Source organism: Mus caroli, unplaced genomic scaffold (genome assembly GCF_978045245.1).
Source record: "Mus caroli unplaced genomic scaffold, Mus_caroli_1 scaffold_17, whole genome shotgun sequence".
In the NCBI taxonomy this organism is placed as follows: Eukaryota; Metazoa; Chordata; class Mammalia; order Rodentia; family Muridae; genus Mus; species Mus caroli.
This window is the reverse complement of record NW_028227272.1, coordinates 33,645,268-33,667,222: the sequence shown is the minus strand read 5'-3', so window position 1 is coordinate 33,667,222 and position 21,955 is coordinate 33,645,268. Positions and strand designations below refer to the sequence as shown.

General features: G+C 42.2%; 1 protein-coding gene across 1 annotated transcript in view; it reads left to right on the top strand.

Moving 5' to 3' along the window:
- The window catches only part of Cd86 (CD86 molecule), a 63,704-nt gene extending 47,401 nt beyond the window's left edge, over positions 1 to 16,303 (top strand). The window contains exons 3-8 of the mRNA XM_029470646.1: positions 2,093 to 2,428; positions 4,478 to 4,774; positions 7,748 to 7,880; positions 13,121 to 13,214; positions 13,700 to 13,740; positions 14,931 to 16,303. Coding sequence (XP_029326506.1) covers positions 2,093 to 2,428; positions 4,478 to 4,774; positions 7,748 to 7,880; positions 13,121 to 13,214; positions 13,700 to 13,717 — 878 coding nt within the window. The 3' untranslated portion in view covers positions 13,718 to 13,740; positions 14,931 to 16,303. The remainder of the gene's footprint in view (positions 1 to 2,092; positions 2,429 to 4,477; positions 4,775 to 7,747; positions 7,881 to 13,120; positions 13,215 to 13,699; positions 13,741 to 14,930) is intronic.
- The last annotated feature ends 5,652 nt before the right edge of the window (positions 16,304 to 21,955 follow it).

Here is a 21,955-nt window from a genome sequence, read left to right as displayed (position 1 = left end):
ACAAACCAAGCGTGTGGAATGTGAAATACTTTCAGTTCCATTCAGAATGGCTACAGGGTAGTTTCTCGCCCCGTGGGGAGGAGAAGGGGACTGGAGAGGGTAGAAGTGTATGTGGCTGGTTATCAGCTCTGATCCCCTCAGCTTACCAAATAGAAGTTCATGGTAAAATGCAGGTTCTGATTCAGATCTTGTGTGGAAGCAGAGAGTCTGTGTTTCTGACCAGCCCTCAGGTGAGGCCAAAGGCTTTGGTCTACTTTTTATTGGTAGGTAAAGAGGGAACTGAGGGAAGATGAAGTCCCTGTTATTTTTTTGGAGAGGGGGACTGGGTCAGAGAAGTTGGAGAGGGAGTGAATGGAAAGGAAATTGGGTACTCTGGGTCTCCACAGAAGGAAAAGAGAGTCTCTGTGTCGAGCGGATGTAAGAAACTCAGAGTGAGGTCACGTCTAGACCCGGAAGTGCAACTAAAAGCCGGGCAATGAGAACACCAACCAATCGCTGGCCAGTGCTTTGCTTCAGCTGCCTGCTTGGTTTCTCCATCAGATCATTTGCCCAGAATCACAATAAGTTAGAGCCAAACCAGAATATGTCCTGCCCTCTGCACAGTCCACCAGCCCTCACCAAGCTGCGAACATTTACAGTAGGTGGCACTCTTGCCTCTCACTTAAGAGATTAGCAGAGGTGGAACAGAAAGCCAAATGCAATACATTTTTCTTAGGTTCCATTTTTGGTATTGTGGGAACTCAGTGATCTCCCTCTTCCCTCTGATGAAGACATGCATGTGTCCTTCACGGATGTCTGGAGTATCCTCCGAGACCATTGTCAACCCCTTGATTGTAGGTTCTCATGGGGTGGTCTGCTTTGCCAAGTCCATGCCATTGTACCTGCCTATACTATTTCCTGTTTAAAGGGAGGCTAATTGGTCAGGTCAGTTTAACTTCTGACCCACCACCACTTTGAGTGGGACTCCTCTCTCATCTCCCTCACCCACCACTGGCCCTCCCTTCCCTCCCTTCCTGAAGTCCTGAAGGACGAACGGTTTTTATGAAGACTCTCTTCCAGTCTTCTCCCCATTGCAGCCTCCAGCTTCATATGAGCCTTTAAAAGGCACACCCACCTCACCTTTCACCTTTCACCTCTCGCCTCTCATCTCCCTCTATTTATTTTCTTTGCTGAGTCTCCAGCAATTCTGTGGCCTAGAAAAAGTCCCACAATCTGGCTTATGCCAGTGCGTCCTCTCTCTGAACTTTTCCATCATTGCTCCCCTTTGGGTTCTAAAAGTTTCCAGGGCACTGCAGCCCAGGAGTAGCCATTGGTTTCTCCAGGGTTTCTGCAGTATGAAAAGGCTCATCCTCACCTTCCCACATACAGTTCTCTCCCAGCAGCTTGCTCATCTTCCTTAAATATCCTGACCTCTATCATCTCCCAAGAGCCATTACATTTACCCAGCTTCCTTTGTGGTCCCTGAAAGATTCTAGAGAGGTCACTGAGAATAGAGACATTGCTTGACACTTGAGTCACTTCAAACCCCCCTTTTCTCTGGCTCTGGGAGTGGAGGCTGTGGGGGCAGGAACTAGTTGAATGTCAAAGAAGTGACTCAGTAGGGCTCCCAAATAATGGAGACTAATAAAAGGTGGTAGCAAGTGAGGAACCATCATCAACAATCTTTTTTTAAAAAAACAAAAACAGCAGACCAAAGTATAAAAGGACTGCATGGGGCAGGCAGGGTTTAGGCAGATGGCATAGCAGTTATGGAGGCCTGTAGCAATTACGGTGATGGTGGTCAATGCTCTGGTTTTGAAATTCGCAGAAGCACAGTACCAGAGAGAATCCTAGAACATTACTGCAGACCACTTCCTTAATCGGGTGAGAAAACTGAGATTCACAAAGGTTGCAGCCTGCACATGTGAACCAAGTGGAGCAAAACGAAAGCCTGAGCTCCAGACGTCCAGCATGGATGCCTGGTTCCAGATCCTAGCATCCACCTCTCCAGTACTATCACTGCCTGACAAGCTGGAAGCTGGGTGCTGTTTCAGAGCAAGGGAGCTTCCTCTTCTTGTTTCCTCTGTCCTAATTCTCAGTTTTTCTATTTTAGATGCTGTTTCCGTGGAGACGCAAGCTTATTTCAATGGGACTGCGTATCTGCCGTGCCCATTTACAAAGGCTCAAAACATAAGCCTGAGTGAGCTGGTAGTATTTTGGCAGGACCAGCAAAAGTTGGTTCTGTACGAGCACTATTTGGGCACCGAGAAACTTGATAGTGTGAATGCCAAGTACTTGGGCCGCACGAGCTTTGACAGGGACAACTGGACTCTACGCCTTCACAATGTTCAGATCAAGGACATGGGCTCGTACGATTGTTTTATACAAAAGAAGCCACCCACAGGATCAATTATCCTCCAACAGACATTAACAGAGCTGTCAGTGATCGGTATGTGGTCAGTGCTGTGTTTAGATTGTCGGCTGCTCAGATGAGACCATGACTGAGCAAAGAAACATTGAGGGTGGATATTTGAACAGACTGGAAATGAAGGCAGAAGAGAGTCACTTCTAGAAAGTCCATTTGGAGGGAATGTGGGGTCTAAGAGTGGGGAGCTGAAAGTCCTTTGTACTTTGACAGCTTGTTTCTTGGAGATCAGTGAGAAATTTTGAGATAAGATAGGGCTAGCTGAACAAAAGCAACACAGACAGGTTATAACAATGGACAATGTGGCCACTCCTTCGATTTTCTCCTTTTAGTCTAAGATTTTTTTCCATCCGTAGTAATCTGGGTCTCTTGCTTTATCTCTTAGGGTTCTGTCATTCTGAGAATAGGGTATAAATGGAGCTGAACTTTAATCTTTAAGATGAACTTCTTTTATTCAGCAAAATGCCTTTTGTGTTTCATCTAAGTTGAGTGTATCAAAAATTTGGAAGTTTTATTATTTTTTTTAATTGATGAATTCTATTATACTGTCAATCACTGAAAGATACTGGGTTGTTTCCAGTTTGAAGCTGTGACAAACCAAGCTGCTATGCAAGTGTCGGCCTTTGTGTGGATGTTTGTATTTCTCTAGTGTAGATTCATTCTGAGGCATAATGTTGCTGGACCCGAATGAATTCTTCATGAACTTGGAAAAGGCAGACTGACACCTTTTGAGAAATAATCCTCCTAGAATGAACCATTTCTAAATCCACAGGATAAACAGGATAAACCCAGACACAGCGTGGAGTGTTGCTCTCCTTGAGCGTGACTTGATTCAGTCCTGACTACAGGGCTTCCATTTAACAAGGTGCTAAGTCTGGGTTCTCAGTGTGTGGCAGGCCCTTTGGAGAAACAGTGTGTTTTAGGAGGGGGCACAGACCAGCCTTTAAAACAGGTTGTCTATTCATTATAATGTGTATCAGTACGACAACTTAACTCATGACTGCAAAAGAGATTGTTGATGAAACTGAATAGACTCTAGCAATTCTTACCAAACATCAGCAGAATGTTCAGGGAGCATAACAAGATTGCAAAAACTCAAAAAAGGATGGCATGCAAATGACTTCCATTGTTAGAAGACTACATGGTACTATCATTTTGCTTATGAGTTCAGCCTTTAGTGGCTGAGCCATCTCTCCAGTTTCATACTCAGTTATCAACTAATATGTAGAATCCACACGTGTCAGGTCCAGGATCTTTGTGCCAGTGTACTTCAGCCCTAAAAACACACAGTGGTAAACAAAGAGGAGAGAGTTTTGAATTTGCCTCCATATGAATCATTTTTTCAGCAGAGTGGTCTGCAACCTTCCTAATTCTGTGACCCTTTAATATACTTCCTTATGTTGTGGTGACCACCAACCATACAATTACTTAGTTTCTACTCCATAACTGTAATTTTGCTACTGTTATGAATCATAATGTAAACATCTGATATGCAGAATATCTAATACATGAGTATCCCCCACCCCCAAAAAGGGGTCACAACCCATGGGTTGAGAATTACTACTGTTACAGCACATCAAGTTAGACTATGATAGTCATGTCAAAACCCAACAGTCTAAGTTTGTAAGCAGAAAGACCTCCCTTATTACTCTTACTTGTAGGTTCTTAAAGATGAGACCCAGAGCATGCAAGGACCATAAACCCTGTGAGTTCTTGATGGAAATTCACCTCATCCCTGAGTGGGAAGGTGAGATGTTTCCCTGTGGGAATGGAGGCCAGATAGTTAGAGTTGAGACCCCAGTTCTTAGAGTAGTGGCTTCACTATAGACCTTGGTAAGATAATTTTAGTTAGCCTATGTCTCAGAGAGCATTCTCTAGAGGAACAAGTAGATGTCTTGAAAGATAACTGTAGGTTTATTATGCAGCCCTCACTATGGGCTGAGGCCCACACGGAGTATACCTTGAGATGGTCAGGTCTATTCCGATCAGAAAACTGGCTGTCAGTCACCTGTCATTCCTTTGTATTGTCATCTACATTTAGGTTGACTGATTCCATCTTTATTCTGCTTCCAGCCAACTTCAGTGAACCTGAAATAAAACTGGCTCAGAATGTAACAAGAACTTCTGGCATAAATTTGACCTGCACGTCTAAGCAAGGTCACCCGAAACCTAAGAAGATGTATTTTCTGATAACTAATTCAACTATTGAGCATGGTGATAACATGCAGATATCACAAGATAATGTCACAGAACTGTTCAGTATCTCCAACAGCCTCTCTCATCCATTCCCGGATGGTGTGGGGCATATGACCGTTGTGTGTGTTCTGGAAACGGAGTCAATGAAGATTTCCTCCAAACCTCGCAATTTCAGTAAGTCTGCTTCCTAAGATTATTTATTTCACAAGGTGCTATAAGCAACTCTTTTATCCAAATTTTCCAATGTTTACTGCTTGCCGAAAAACCTTCTAGCAGACCACTAGGAAGGAGCCAAATAGAAGGCTATTTTTACATTTGCATGACCCAAGATCCAAGCTATACTTGAAGAAACATGGTCTTAGCCCTGAAACTGACCCAGGCTTTGGAATTATCCTTGGATGGAGGACAATGAGATGCTGTGGATACAAAATAGAAGATATTTCCTAGCAAGAAGCTTTCAGCTGACTAAAACACACACACACACACACACACAAATGTATATGATCATATATATATCATATATCATATCATATATACCTGCCTCCCAATGGTAATTATTATGCATATGGACTCATTATAGTCATTGTTGACTGTAAAGCCGAAAACTCAGAAGATATCTTCTAGTTCTTGAGACTCTCCCAGGAAAATAAGAAATCCACGATGTACATATATGAGAACTGAGTTTTTTTTAAAAGATGAAATTCAAGTCTAAATTATAGCTCATGGAAACAACTGCCTAAATTTAAAACAAGCTGATCATCAGTTCTATGAGCATTCAGAGGCAGGCAAGATCTTTGAAAGTCATGTAAGTCTTCCTAAAGGCACTGGGGCCTTATCCTACTGTAAAACAGACTATTGAACTTAGTAAACATGACAAAAATAGAAGGGAGGGTGAGATAGAGTTCTCTATGAAAGACCCTCACATTTACAGTGACTTTCTGCATGCTCAGCTGGTGAGAGAACCATAGCAAATTAGCTGTACCCAAAAGGAGCAGGAAATATGTTCAAGAAAAGACTGAGTGAAGGCATGCTTGGGGGCATCTTCTTGATGTGCTTCCACAGTGATGAAAGAGGTTGAAACTCAGTGTCAGCTTTGCTCCATAGAGAGCTAGCCTAACCTGTACCCCACTTGTGACAAGCCACCATTCTTCCTAGAATGAAGACACTTGGTTCCCACTTGATGCTCATCATTCATTGGAGTTTATTCTAAGGTTCATCCCCTTCCCCACCCCACCCCCAAACCCACAGCCACCTGCCTTCTGCTTCTACGGTCCCTTTTCCAGCCCTTTAACTATTACTTGCTCCTTCTGATGGCACCCATCCATCTCTTTCTTCCTCCCCTGGCTTTGCCTCGTCATTAATCCTGGTGGCTCCCTCAGGAACTTGGCCTATGGGCATACTCTGAGAAACATCCCCATGGCTAGCACCCACACCCTACAACTGAGCCTACCCCCTCTCCCAGTACTGATTTCCTTTTGCTCAGATATCCCAGCCACTGAGAATCTAGTAAAAGATGTGGTCATTCAGCTGTCCTGGTTGCTCCCACTGAAACATTTTCTAGAAATAGAGAAAATACTCTAAGCCATACCTGAAGCTTATCGCCTTCAGGTAATCACCAGCATCAGGCTTCCCCACCCTTGTCTACAAGTGAGCAGGCATTGGTAAGCTCATCGTGACTCACCTCTACTAGTTAACTATCTTAGAACTTGCCCAGGTACTACCTTCAGAAATGCGTCAGCCCTGGGTACCTCATCCAAAGAACTTGCATATCTGTGTCCCTAAATCCTTGCCCTGACCAGAGATAGGTTAGCTATTATCTTAGTTAAGGTTTTATTGTTGTGAAGAAACACCATGACTACAGCAATTCTTATAAAGGAAAACATTTAGTTGGGGTTGGTTTATAGTTTCAGAGGTTTAGTCCATTATCATAATGGCAAGAAATACAGTGGTATGCAGGCAGACATGGTGCTAGAAAAGGAGCTGAGAGTTCTACATCTTGATACACAGGCATCAAAGATCATAGCTTCAGCATAGGAGCCCTCAAAGTCTGCCTCTCCAGTGACATACTTTCTTCAACAGGGTGACACTTACTTCAACAAGGCAACTCTTTTCTAATAGTGCCACTCTTTATGGCCAAGCATTCAAACACACGAATCTATGGAGACCATTACTATTCAAACTACTGCAGCTACTGACTCTTTTTGTGTATCAAAAGGCAGAAGTCTCCATTTAAGAGCCATAACCTCCTTTATTGGAAATCCCAAATAGATTCAAGTGAGACAAACAGGGACACACTCAAAAGGTATTAGATATGGTCCACAATGCCAATAATTATTTTCCTTTCTATTCTAGGAAGAGAGCACATGCCTAAAAATTGTATCTAAACTATGGTATATTTTGATCCTAATTTTCCTATAATTTAGGATTAAACAGAAGGACTGTTTCTTTAAATGTCTATTAACTGAACTACTTAGTTTTCCATTAATTTCCGAGACTGCAGTTTAGGCTTTCCTATTCTAGGAAGTAGTTGCTGGCCTTCAGGGATCTGATTCTCTAGGGAATGAAGAAATAGCAAAGGTTTCCTAACAGGGAAAGCATACTGAAAGTCAGGATGAGGAAGCCTGGGGTTAGCTCAGTAAAATTAATAATCAAATATTTTGAAGTAGTTGTTCTGTTTGCTCAAATGAGAGGTGATCTAGAGAGTGACTTCAAGATGATGGTGGATGGAGGAACCATTACAAAAGTTCCTCTAGGTTCCTCTTGTTGATTTCAGTTTCCTATGGCTCTAGAACCTAGGGGGAGATCACACACACACACACACACACACACACACACGCACACACACACACACAGGGAGAGAGAGAGACAGAGACAGAGACAGAGACAGAGAGACAGAGAGAGAGAGACAGAGACAGACAGAGACAGACAGAGACAGACAGACAGACAGACAGCCACAGAGAGAGAGAAGGAGGGAAGGAAGGAGGAAGGATAGAAGAAGGGAGGGATGATGAAGGCAAGGAGGGAAGGAAGAAAGGAAGGGAAGGAGGGAGGGAGGGATGGAAAGAGGGAAGAAAGGAAGGCAAGTTGTAAATTTGAACCTTTCATAAGTGAGTTTCTTACTAATGGAAAACTTGTGGTCATTTCTAGCTCTTCCAGAGTTACCATCTGTTGGAAAGAATTGGATACAGATTAGAGCTATCATTATAACGCTTGTCTTTGTGCTGCTGTTCACAATCATAGTGGCAAGAATATATTGCAAGAAGCAGAACCAGCCTATCAGGTGATGAGTGTCTTTGTTCTGTCTAAAGATCACCATGTAAAATGTGTTTTAATGAGCATATGAGATGAGGAGGAGGAGGTAGCTCGGTATTACAGTGTTACGGTATTAGTGTCAAGGTGTTACTTAGCAATTTGGTCTCCAACACTGAAGAAAGTGTTTTTACATGAGAATATGAAACAATGGGCTTTGTTGTGACACTCACACAAGCAAATGCTGTACTTAGCTCCTCATTGTCATCTCCTGTCCCTGCCCAACACACACACACACACACACACACACACACACACACACACCAGTTACCCTCTTCTTGATAATTCTCAGGAGATAGATGGTTGTTCCATCCTCAGGCTCTTACATTCTTTCTGCCCCATCTTCTGTGAAGGTCCCTGAGCCTTGGGGTAGGGATGTGCTGGTAGATATAGATGTCTCATTGATGGCTAAACAAAGTCACTTATTTTCAGCACTTTGAACAACAATGTGTCTCTGCACTAATCACTACCCACTCAAATAACAAACTTCTCTGGCCAACGTTGCGGGCAATATAAGTCTACGGATATAAATATAAATATTTAGAAGGCAATTTGATAACATAACCATTTCATAGAACAAGATCAGTAGATTCCCTCCTAGGGTCTGTGACTTCCTCCATCCACTTCACAGTACTAGACATGAATTTATTCCCACAAAACAGAAGTTAAATCCCACCAATAGACCAGTTGGAAATGTCCATAAGGTTACAGTTGTGCAGTGGGCATATTTGGTCTAGAAAGCAGGTGTGGTAGCATACAGAGACCAGTGCTTGCTAAGACCACTGACGGCTTTTCTCTCTGAGCAGCCTTTCCAGCACCTTCTAGCACTATGAAAGCTATCTGGCAGGGAGAGAGTTTCCTGGGCAGTTCAAAATTGATTTCTTCATGACTTGAAACCACAGTATGTTGTGTCTTCAGCAATAGAACCTGACTATCCAGTTCAGATGAGCATTGTTTTGGATGTTCCTAGGCCTCTCGGACAAATTTTATTTCATTCAGTTTTTGCTTTTTTTTTTTTTTTTTTTTTGTTTTCTCCTGAAGTTTGTTCACATCCTCTATGACTTGTCTGAACATAATCAATGGAATTCTTTGTGTGTTTCTTCAGGCTGCTTTCATTAGAGGCATATCTATTAGGGGGTTGGGGATTTGGGAATAAGGTATGTTGTCTTGGGTTTGGTGTGTGTGTGTGTGTGTGTGTGTGTGTGTGTGTGCTGCTTTCCTTTTTTTTTTTCTGCACTGGGTGGGTCTTACATATGCAAAATGACCTGCTGATTGACATGCCTGCCTCCTTTCTTTTATTTCTTTGTCATTGTTATTGTTGTTCAGGTCACCTCTTTCAATGGAGGTGTTAACAATGTTCAGGGGAAGCCATGTTTCCCTATTCAGTTCAGGTGTTCCTGGATGAAAAAACCCAAAACCGGGTCTTTGTGTATCTTCTATGGAACTGTCCTGTCCTGTTTTCTCCATGCAGTAGACTGTCTCCCCACCCTGCTGACTTCACTGTTCAGCAGCCCTTTAGCTGTGTCCAGTTGCATTTGTCATGTCATGCTGTTATTTCCTGAGTTACAGGAGTTATTTCTGGTCCTAACTTGCCTGGCCCTATCTTGAGTGTTTATCCTATGCGTTCCCCTAAAGTGTCCAAGATGGCAGTTTGTTTTCATTATGATCTTCACCCATTTTATTTTTTTTTATTATTTTTTTTTGATTTTTAATATTTTTATTACATATTTTCCTCAATTACATTTCCAATGCTATCCCAAAAGTCCCCCATAGCGCCCCCCACTTCCCTACCCACCCATTCCCATTCTTTTGGCCCTGGCATTCCCCTATATTGGGGCATATAAAGTTTGCAAGTCCAATGGGCCTCTCTTTCCATTGATGGCCGACTAGGCCATCTTTCGATACATATGCAGCTAGAGACAAGAGCTCCGGGGTTCTGGTTAGTACATCATGTTGTTCCAACAATAGGGTTGCAGATCCCTTTAGCTCCTTGGGTACTTTCTCTAGCTTCTCCATTGGGAGCCCTGTGATACATCCGATAGCTGACTGTGAACATCCACTCCTGTGTTTGCTAGGCCCCGGCATCGTCTCACAAGAGACAGCTATATTTGGGTCCTTTCAGCAAAATCTTGCTAGTGTATGCAATGGTGTCAGCGTTTAGAAGCTGATTATGGGATGGATCCCTGGATACGGCAGTCTCTAAATGGTCCATCCTTTCATCACAGCTACGAACTTTGTCTCTGTAACTCCTTCCCTGGGTGTTTTGTTCCCAATTCTAAGAAGGTGCACAGTGTCCACACTTTGGTCTTCATTCTTCTTGAGTTTCATGCGTTTAGCAAATTGTATCTTATATCTTGGGTATCCTAAGTTTTGGGCTAATATCCACTTATCAGTGAATACATATTGTGTGAGTTCTTTTGTGATTGTGTTACTTCACTCAAGATGATGCCCTCCAGGTCCATCCATTTGGCTAGGAATTTCATAAATTCATTCTTTTTAATAGCTGAGTAGTACTCCATTGTGTAAATGTACCATAATTTCTGTATCCATTCCTCTGTTGAGGGACATCTGGGTTCTTTCCAGCTTCTGGCTATTATAAATAGGGCTGCTATGAACATAGTGGAGCATGTGTCCTTTTTACCGGTTGGGACATCTTCTGGATATATGCCCAGGAGAGGTATTGCTGGATCCTCCGGTAGTACTATGTCCAATTTTCTGAGGAACCGCCAGACTGATTTCCAGAGTGGTTGTACAAGCTTGCAATCCCACCAACAATGGAGGAGTGTTCCTCTTTCTCCACATCCTCGCCAGCATCTGCTGTCACCTGAATTTTTGATCTTAGCCATTCTGACTGGTGTGCTGCTTTCATTTTTAAACTGAGGCTTCTTGTAATTATGCTGCCTTTGCCATGGGTATGAAAAGATCATTTGATTATTTTCTTTTATATATTTATCTGGGACACCATACCTAGCTATAAAGTGCCATACTTTTAAAGAGGAATCTAGGCAATTATAAAAATCTAGTCTGATTTATAAAGAATCCAGGAGCTCAAATAAGAAACAGCTCAAATGCCTCAGTTCCTTTGTATGACTAAAACAAGATATCAAAGACTGGATACCTTAAGGGAAAGTTTATCATGGTTTATGGTTTGGGGCAGAACAGGATCAGGCAGCTATGTTGTGCTGCATTGTGACATACAGATGGTAGAGCAAGAACAGTGTATGTGAATGTGTGTGTGTGTGTGTGTGTGTGTGTGTAAGAGATACCAAGGTGAGGAGGGGGGCATTATAACAACCTGCTTCTACAGTTCCAATACCTGAGACCTAACTCATGCCCGTGGGGTGCACATTAATTCTCCCAAGTGTGGCCCCATGGCCAAATTCCCTCCAATCAGTTCCCACCTTTCAAGGTTATGGAACTTGTTCTTGCCCCCACAATGTGCTTCAAAGTACATGAAGCCTCTAAGGTTAGAAAACAGGGCATCAAATAACCAAAGAATGCTCAACCCGAGAAAAGGCCTAAGGAAGAGAGAGTCTGCTCTCAAATATCAAAAGGAGTAGCTGTCTCCAATTGCAAAGATCATACTCAAAACTGTACTCCAAAATGCATCTCAGAAGGAGAGACTATGAGGACAGCAGAGCAACTTGTCTAACTACTCATGCTCTCTTGAAATTGTACTCTATAAACCAACAGTAAATAAACACTTAGAAAATTAGGTTTTGTTTGTTTTTCAAGAAAGGCTGTCCTGAACTCACAGAGATCTGCCTGCCACTGCTTCCCAAGTGCTGAGATTACAGGCTTTCCCTGCCACCACCACTACCAGGCCACATGAAATGTTTAAATCCAGTTTCTAAGATCATCAAATACTAATAAAGTTTTGGCTATACATTTAACAAGACAAATGCAAACATTACTATGGACAGAAATGGAAGTAGACCTAATTAGATGGAAGCATATACTGGGTTCATGGATTAGGAGACAAAATATTATTAAGATCCCAGTTTTTTTCCCAAATTCATGAATGGATTGAAGTAATCTAAATCCAAAGCCTGGAAGGTTTATTAGTAAAAATTAAAAGGCCAAATTTATAAAGATAGGGAGGAGTGCAAATAACCCACAGCTGGTAAAATGATTTTGAAAATTAAGAGCAAAATTGGAGTCAGGCATGGTGATACAGGGCTATAATCCCAGCAGTCAGGAGATGGAAACAGGAAGATTGAGTTTAAGGCCTGGCCTATATGGTAAGACCTGTATCTCATAAAAGAAACAAACTAAATAATTCCAAAAGAATGGTCATAGACCCGTGTGGCATTCATAAAAGGATAGAGATATCAGTCAATGAGGGAAAAGGGTTAAAAAAGAAGATAAAATCAAATGGTTAATTGCTTTTGATAAGAAAAAAATATCAAGTAATTCCATGCTGAAAGGGCAATATTTTCAACTATTGGTATTGGAATAATTAAAATTCAGGAGGGAAAATATGATTTACACAAGATAAGATAAATTATAGACTAAATAAAGGAGCTGAAGTTAAACATTTCTGAAAGAAAAAAAAATCTTTGTATCTTTAGATTAATTAAGCAAGTACAAACAGGAAAGGGTAAATGGATAGAGTAAACCTCATCAAAATTAAAATATTTGTCCGTTGACTTTGTCAAGAAAACAGAAAGTCACAAACTTGGAGAAAATATAAATATTTCTACATATACACTTGACAAAGGAAATATATAGAGAGAGAATATACAGTTACATGTTACTAATCAGAGACAGTCCATCTGCAAAAACAGGTACAGTCATGTAGTGAAAAACCACCTAGCCATAGAAACCAATTTCCAAAGCTGTCTGCTGAATGAAGGAAAGAGAAGACTTCAGTGTGTAATCCTGTTTATCTGAAGTTCAAGATAAAGAAAAGCTAAACAAATCAAAGATCAGGAACAACAGGGTGGGATAAAGGGGTTGGCTGAACAGATGCAGAAAGGAATCTCCATAAGGCTTTCTGTCTTACTCGTGCCAGAGTTATATACCATAATAAGTTTGTTAAACTTATCAAATCTTTTTCATGGCTACACATCCATGAGGTTGGTCATTCTTAAATGTGTACGCACATAGAAGAGACCACCAATGACAGGAAGTGTTCTGGAAGACTCTGAGAAAGGTTGCATCATAAAAGCATCAGGGTATTGTTGAGTGGTCCCTGTGTTTTCATTTCAGGCCCAGCAACACAACCTGTATGTCAGAGCAGGATGGTAACGCTGGCAGAGAGTCTATCAACCTGGAGGAACTTGGACCCCAAGTTGCATCAGCAGTAAGTTCATTCAAAGAGCAACTCGGCCTTCGGAGAGCTAGCTGGCCAGAGGTTTTCCACTTTAGCCTGTCTGTGCAACCAACACATGAGAGTATTGGGCAGCACCATCTGCCTAACCCTTCTAGGCATCAGCCTTGGGGTTGATTTTCTCTCCTCTACCTTCTAAACCCATATGTGCACCCCCTCCATTCACACACAAAGGCAACTCTTTCCTGGTCATTAAATGACTGGTAAAACTGCATGTGTTACCCTCATGCCTCTCTATTTCAATAAGGATACCACTATATGAGGGGGGATTATGTCCAACATTAGAAGTTAAGATACAGTCATCAAAAGGATACTTTTATCCTGGGGATGTGGAAAAACTTCCCAGCCCACACTTGTAATGTCTCTCTGAGACCCAAGAGTTTAATGCCTCATCCCGTCTCCTCTTTTTCTGTCCGAGGGCTTTCCTGGCTTCTGAAGTTGTTTTCGATCTCTTTCAGAAACCAAATGCAGAGTGAAGGCAGCGAGAGCCTGAGGAAAGGTGAGTCGTGACTGCATCTCTGTTGAAACAGGTTTGATCCCCCCAGTGCCTGTAACTTGTGCAGGCTTTAACTCCTGAGACACAGCAGGGACTTATGATAAAGCTAGCCGGGATAGGGGAGAAAGCAAGGGAGAACAGGGAGGAAAGTGGCCGCAAACAGGTGGCAGTGTCCGCTGCACAGTGCCCAAGGGCATGCCGAGTCAGTCAAGGTCAAGGAATACACAGTATATAGGGTTGAGATTTGGCAAGCATAGCCCAGAGCCTCACTCACCATGGCAACTGAAAGTGAACTAGAACATCCCTGGTATACATAGAATGAATAAAACGAGGAAGCAGAGAATGAGAACATGTTCCCTTTAACCCCAGTGCCTTTGCACCTGCTGTACCCAGCACTTGAAAGTATCTTCTACCATCTCTCCCCCTCGTTCCTCAGCTCTTGCCCTTCTTAACAATGAACACTTTCTTAAAAGCCTAAACTTACTCATGACCACTTGCTATATTATTCTGTGGGTCCTTGCTTACTTACCGGAAATCATCTTAGGAACCATTGTTACTCACTGCACTCTGTAGATGGCAGGAACCTCAGCAGCTGAAAGCAGTGCTGTGCTCTGACCCCAGAAGCTATTACAATGCTGGGCATATTTAAAGGTTTCTGGTGACCAGGTTTCATGTCTGACAGCATGACACAATTGGGTTGTCTGTTCCTCCATCCACACTGAGGAGCTGGGAGTTTGGAAACACCAAGACATTGACTGTCTGGTTATGGGGATGAGCCTGGTTGAAGAGACAGGTTATAACTCCAGGATGCAGGGGCCATAAAGAGCTCTGCACTTAGCAGGTGCTAGGAAGAAATTCCACCCCTGGAGTTTTGCATAAAAAGCCACTGTTGAGGTGCTACTAACTGTAAGACTGGGTTCAGAAATGATCAGGAAAGGCCAGAAGAGGGAAGAAATAGAGGAGTTGGCACAATGGCAGAGCGAGGACCAGAAAGCATCAGGCCAAAGCAAAGGGTAGTTGTTGCTGGAAGCTTGGGTAACAGTGTAGCCTGGATGGCTTTCCTCTGGCTTTCTCTTCCTGTCTTGCAATATTTTGTTTCTATTTATCAACATTACATGGTCTCCTACTTGTATCCTATCTTTGAAATTTCACCCAACCTTTCTTCTTTGTTTGTTTGTTTGTTTGTTTTTCAGAGTTAAAAATCGCTGTGCCTGAAATAAAAAGTGCAGAGTTGCTTACAATTCAAAAGTGTTCTCAGCTGACTGGAATTCTACAGTTGAATAATTAAAGAACAAAATACACAGTAGTGTCCATATTTTATCCTGTTTCCTTTCCAAGTTTTGGGCAATGTCAATTGTGTCCCCTATGCCAGGAGCAGACATCTATTTTGTCTTGCTTTGTTTAACTCAGTGCACACTCATAGGCCAAGTGCACTAAAATGGCTTCTCTCCCAGGAATAACATTTTGGATCAATCTCTCCTACTTGAGATCAGATTCTTCTTCTAATTTTGCATAGTGTGTTTTTATATGGAACTCCTTGTTGTAAGAATACTGGCTTTTCTCTGTCTTGCACACTTGCATACTTATATACTTATACCTGGACAGCTACCTCTTCAGTCAGGATGGGAGTGGTGTATTTGGTGATGTTATTTGATGTGTTCGTGTTGCTATCTTAAAATAGCAAAGAACATATACTATAGTAGCTCAACTACAATGATCTAGAGAAAGACCCAGCACTTATAAGAAACACTGTCCCTCCATCAGGGTCAATAATGAATACAATGACCTAAGTAATATACAGGTGACAGCACAGAGTTCTCAGTGTTGGCAAATCAAGAAACACAAATATGGAACCATCTCTAGATCCAAGAGCCACTCCTACCTGGGCTGCCACAGATACTGGAAGAATCCACCTGCCTGGCCAGCAAGTCACAACTTAGCAGGCAGCACTGAAGAAAGCAAGATGTACTGTATGCCCTTTTAAGAAAATGCCTGGAAAGGTCTGGAGACTGCTGTGCAAGGATAAGACAGCCAAGCACTCAAAACCAGGGGAAATCACTAGAATCCAACCAACAAATGTTTATGGAAGGACTGATCTGCCCAGTCCATTGAAAAGTCAAGAGGCCAGAGCTAGACCAGTGTGTCTCAATGGATGTAGATATCAGCCACCTCGGTGCTCTGTTTCAAATTCATCTAGATGTAGAGCTAGGGAGAGAGCAGTCACATTGATGAAAGGCTAGGACGATTTCAGCTCATGGCTTGTGTGGAAGGAGGGAAAGCAGAAATCACAACACTCTGAGACTGTGGCTTGGCCTTTCAAAGAAGGACAAAAAGCAACTAATGCTGAAAGCACATAGTGTATCTATACAGCATGGAGTCGTCATCACCCAAACTTAAAGAGAACTTTGGCAGGTCTGAGCAGCAAAATATTGTTCTTTCCATTTTACATAAAGGGCCCTGGGGGGCTATAGACTGTTCCGCTGGCAGGGCTCATGCTTGTAATGTGTCCATCTTGATTCACCCTGTGCAGACTCTTAAGATCTGGCCAGTTACTAACATGTTCTGTACAGAGTGGATTTCAATAAAGTTTTCTTGAATTTTTTCAAGTATACTTTTTTTTTGTTCCGTGTCAGTAGTAATATTATGAAATAATGTTCCTATTCACCTCTCACATCTCTGTGACTAAAAGTCTCTGACTCCTCCCCAATCCTCCTTTCTTTCCTTCTTCTCTATGTACTGTATAAGAAATGAGGTTTGTTTGTCTAAATATATATCTCAATAATGAGACTTCTCTAAAAATTGAGTAATATTTATTTTCTGAGTGTTAGTAGGAACCCTCAGAATAAGGAAACAAGGCTTTTCAGCTTGTTATTTTTCAAGTTGAGCAACTTTAAAATTATGTGCATATATGTATGAGAAAAAAAGCTTAATGTAAAATGATTGCCTGAAAACACACCCTTGATAAGTTAATAATTTAATAATATATGTCACACAAAAAAACATGAGAAGAGCCAATTATTCTGCAACAGAGAGCTTGTCTGGACTATGGGGGGCAGAGCTATGTCTAAGTTCTTCACTAGAGAAACCCGGGTACTGAAGACAGTGCCTCAAAATACATTTTTTGAAGACTAGATGAAACATTAACACACCCTTTAGTGAAAACATCTCTCCTTTGCTCATTACATTTTCTAGACTTCTTGTGCTCCACATGTGAGGGCTAAGAAAAGCAAAAGAGAGCTGCAGCCGGTCATGAGGGAGCACACTAGCAAACATTGCCTGTTGGTCATGGGCTCGGCTCTTTGATATTACTGTTCCACCCAGTCCTCCCAATGGCTCTTGAGTTGTAGCTCATGAAGCACTGTGCCCACTTTGCTCGTGAATAAATCTAAGCAGAGGGAAGTCAGGGGAATTTGGTGTCTCCTGCGAACCCCCTTGTTTAGTCCCCCCACCCCATGCACAGACACCCCACTTTCTATTCTCTCTGGACATAAAAGAAACAGCATTTTGCTGGCCCAGGTTGACTACATGAGTCCACATCCTGTGCTACCCACTCCGAGTTCCCAGAGGAGGTAACCATGGAAGTCAGAGGCTGTGGCTAAGGAGCCACGTGAGGAGATGAGTATTAGGGATTCTGTCATAGGGAAAGTGAAACGTAGAGGAGTCTGCACATCATATTCGTTACTGATCCTGAAAGCCTCCCACGGCTTCCTCTGCCTGCCATTTGTTGTCCTCCAGTTGACATCTTCCCCACCCCCTGCCTTTTGAGACAGCTTCACCTATGCCCTGCCTTCACATTTTTCTAATCTAAGTCTGAAAGCCAAGAGTCATTTTGACACCAACCCTCTGGCATTCCCTCAGAACCCACTTCAAACCTACCTTCCTTCTGGCTCATCACCAGATGATGATGGTTGGGGAAAGCACTCCTCCAGGGTGGACTTGCCCTGTCTACTCATTCCAACTGATCAGTCCGTTTCTCTCACTGTCCTCTAATCAAAATGCCTAAAGAAATGGAGTTATCCCTCTCATTCCTTTTTCCCTAGACATGCCACTCTGATGTTACAAACCCATCTATAGACACATGCAATCTCTATCTATCTATCTATCTATCTATCTATCTATCTATCTATCTATGTGTACATGCATATATACACAAGTGCAGCCTTTCTTCGGGCAGAACATTCCTTCTAGGGTGATTAAGAAAAGGGTCAGTGTCACATGTGATCTGACAGCAGCTTTGGTGTGGTTATCTGCAAAAAAAAAAAAAAAAAAATTCAGCATGTACAAGGAGAACCTACTGAGGCCCCACCCTTGGTTGAGGAGTTATTGGGTAGTGATGTTTGCTGAAAGAGTAAAAGTTTCTTTTCTTTGTTGGGGCTGGCCATTGGTAGGTTTCCCATGTCCCAGGAGATGATTTCACACCCATATGTGTATAGAAGGAGCATTAAACTCAGTGTGTTAAAAATAAATGTATAAGCAAATAAAATTAAAAGACTAATGACAACAAAAATACCAAGATAATATAATTTCCTGATTCAAGCAGATCTGGGTTTGAATCACCTTGGATAAATTACTTAACTTATTTATTTATAAAATGGGATAATGGCAAAACCCTGTACATCTTTATTGTGTACATGTTCAATTTTACCAATATTGTTAGTGTGATGCTTAGCTTCGGCTACTAACTTAATGTGACTTAGAGTCACCATGGAAGAGTCTGCATAAGATAGTATCCACATGGTTGGGATGGCCTATGGTTGTGTCTGTGGGGGACTGTCTTAAGTTAATTGATATGTGAAGACCCATCCCACCATGGGCAGCACTAGTTCCTAGGCAGAGACTCCTGAACTGTATAAGAGTGGAGAAGCCTAGTTGAGAAAAAGCAAACAAACAAGCAGGTAAGCATGCATGGATCCATTTCTCTCTGCTCTTGACTGTGAGTGTGATCTGACTGTTTTAAGACTCCATCTTGAATTCCCTACGGTGATGAACTATAACTTAGAACTGTAAGCCAAAACTAATTCCTTTCTCCCATAATTTTCTTTGTGTCAGAGTATTTTATCACAGCAACACAAATGAAGTTAGAACAGTTAGAACTTAAAGTGAAGCGCCATGGGTTTTCTCAATGTTGACCTATTCACCCCAGGAGATAAAAAAAAGATGGAGTCCCCTGCTGTTCCTAGACACATTTCTAAGCCTTCAGTCTTATATCCAATGTCATCAACAATATGACTTTAAATCTAATTTTTTTACCCACCTTATTTTCCCCTTCATTCTATTAGCAAACCATGATGCTACTAGATGTAATTGGCTTGTATTATCTGAGTTGTCAACCACCTGTGCTATCCCTTCATTCTGAAATACTTCTCATCATCTGTCTCTGTTCATTACAGTCCTACTCGTTTGTGATGTGTGTGTGTGTGTGTGTGTGTGTGAGAGAGAGAGAGAGAAAGAGAGAGAGAGAGAGAGAGAGAGAGAGAGAGAGAGAGTTAAGGCTCATTCATCAGGCTAAGCTGGATGTCCAGAGATCCCCAGGAACCTCCTGTCTCCACCTTATCCATACTGAGATTGTCAGCATCAAGCTGCTGGGAATGTCCTACCATTTTTATATGTAGGTTCTGAGGATTCAAACTCAGGCTCTCAACCTACACAGCAAACACTTTACTTCCCTACTGAGCTATTTTTCCAGCCTTCTACTTTTCTCATTTTAAAAACAAAGCCTTGCACACAAGAAATCCTATTAGACCATGCACTACACTCCTGGCAAGACTGCACATAGTTGGTACTGTGTCCTTGAATCACAGACAGCCTCCACCAAGAGTGTTCAGTTTCTGTCTCAGTGTTCACCTTTCTCACTTGGATTCTTGACGCTGTCCATTAGTCAATATTTAGAAGGGCTTCAGCCTGCTGAAGGAGCACGAGGACCCTGGATAAATGAGCAAATTGTGTAGGGTACAGAAGCCACCCTAAAGCTCTTGATCTGGGGAGGGGATTCATATTCTACAGTCCAACCCTTCTCCTGCCATCTTGGTGTCTGACCTCTGCTTGCTGTATCACTTGGCCCTGATCACTAACTCCTCCTTGATTTCTATCCTCATTTGCTTTCTGTGACTATAATGAAACCCTGACCAAAGGGTTTATTTGGCTTACAGGTTAAAGTTCATCACAAGGGAAGTGAAGGTAGGAATTCAACACAGGAACCTGGAGGCAGGAGCTAAAGCAGAGAGCACAGAGGGATGCCACTTACAGCCAGCTGTCTTTCTTGTACAGCCCAGGGGCCACCTAAATATGACCTAAATATGATTTATGAGCCCTGAAAATCTGCTCTGATCAAACAGGGCAGTCATCTCAGGGGTATGAGTATTCATATCAGTATTCACACCAGTCCTGCTCTCCCCAGCCAGTAGTAGCATCAGGATAATAGAATAGATAACCCTCTACTCAGGAGGAAAATCTGTACCGTCTATCTAGCACTCCATTTTGGTAAAATATTAAGTAAAGAAAAAGAGACTTCTGTATCATGCTATCATATACTTTTAGGAATCAAAAGGGGGGAGTCCAGTTGTGCTTTGTCTTCTCAGAAGATGCGGGTGAGGCGCTACAGGTATTGAGAAGCAGGGTCTAAAGAGGAAAGACATAAAAAACAAATATCCAGAGGCAGGGATGCAGGAGGATCTGTGTGGTTTGTCAAGGGTGAAACAGAAAAGCAAAACCACCCATTGACTGCAAGATTTCTGGGACTGACTGGACTGGTTTGCAGCTTCTTGTAAAGACAGTCATTTCTGAATGTTCCCTGTAAATTTTTAAGAAGGTATTTTCTTGTGACCAGCACATTAAAGATAAAAGGTGTGAATGATGAAGAAGACAGCACAGAGAGCCAAATCAGTAGGTTTTGCGTATTACGAATCAGCACTTAAGAGTCCCCACTTTTCAAAGTGTTTCCTGTTCATCCACAATGTCAATTACAGTAATTGATTAAACTCTTACTAGCATCCGTGAGAACTCACACCTGACACACCTTCTAGTATTCTTAAGTACACTCTATACATGAAGTGTCTAATTCAGAATGGTAAGGCTGAGGCAACCATAGACACTGTGTCTACTAATGATGTTTCCAGGACAAACAAAATGCCCCCAAATTCCTCATTCTAGAACCACCCCCCCATCTTCCCTATTTATATATACACAGACACAATGGAGTATTTTTATAAACAAGTGTGACATGATAAAATGATTATGTTAGTATTTTGAAAACATTCCTTTGAAAAATAGACATGATCCTGGCTTAGAACATGGCCCTCTATCCTAGCCATGCTGATGGCTTGAATGTGGCTGTGATTTCTCTCCTTATGATTTGATTGTATATATACCATCGATCCCATAATTACACACTGTGAATTCATGAGGTTCCTAACTGCCAGAATTGAGAGCATAAAAAAGCATTAAGTTGTTCCTACAGTCTATTGCAAATGGAAGAAATGTGCAGAGCATCCGGACAGCCATCCTATTTTAAGAAACAGCCACCGTGTTTAAGAAACAAAGACTACAAAGTAATCACCAGATAGCAGAGAACGACATGAGCAGAACTCCATTTTTATCTTTGTAGGGCAATTTACACCCTACTATGTCTGACCCTCCATGATTCTATTATCTAGGAGAGCTAGAAAGGGAACATTGACGTGGATACATCTAATCTAGCAAGGGCATGGCCTTTCAGCCACACATGACAGTGTCGTGTGACCTGACTGTGAACTTCATCTCTCTGACTCTGGTTCCTTGTTAGTAAAACAGAGTCAATAACGCCTGCTTACCTCATGAGATCAAAGTTAATCCTAAAGATGTAATGGTCCGGTCACTAAGTAGCAGAATGGTTTCCTAGCATGTGCAAGGCCCTGGGTTCCATCTCTAGGACTGCTGGGGAACAACAGCAACAACAAAAAAGGTGATGACTGTAGTTCAAATACAGAGAAAAGAAAATAAGAGGAGGGGAGAGAAAGTGAAACAGAAATAGCCTTATCCAAGGAGCAGTTAGATCATTTGTTTCGGCAGGGTGGGGCTGGGGGTGGCACATGAGCATCAGTGCCATAAAAGGAGAAGAGCCCAGCCCACACTGCAGATTCATTCATATTACTCGAAACCCAGAAGGTCTGAACATCCTTTTGAAAGCCAGAAGTATTCCCACAATCCCTCCTACACCAGTGTCAAGGTAGGTCTGTCTCTT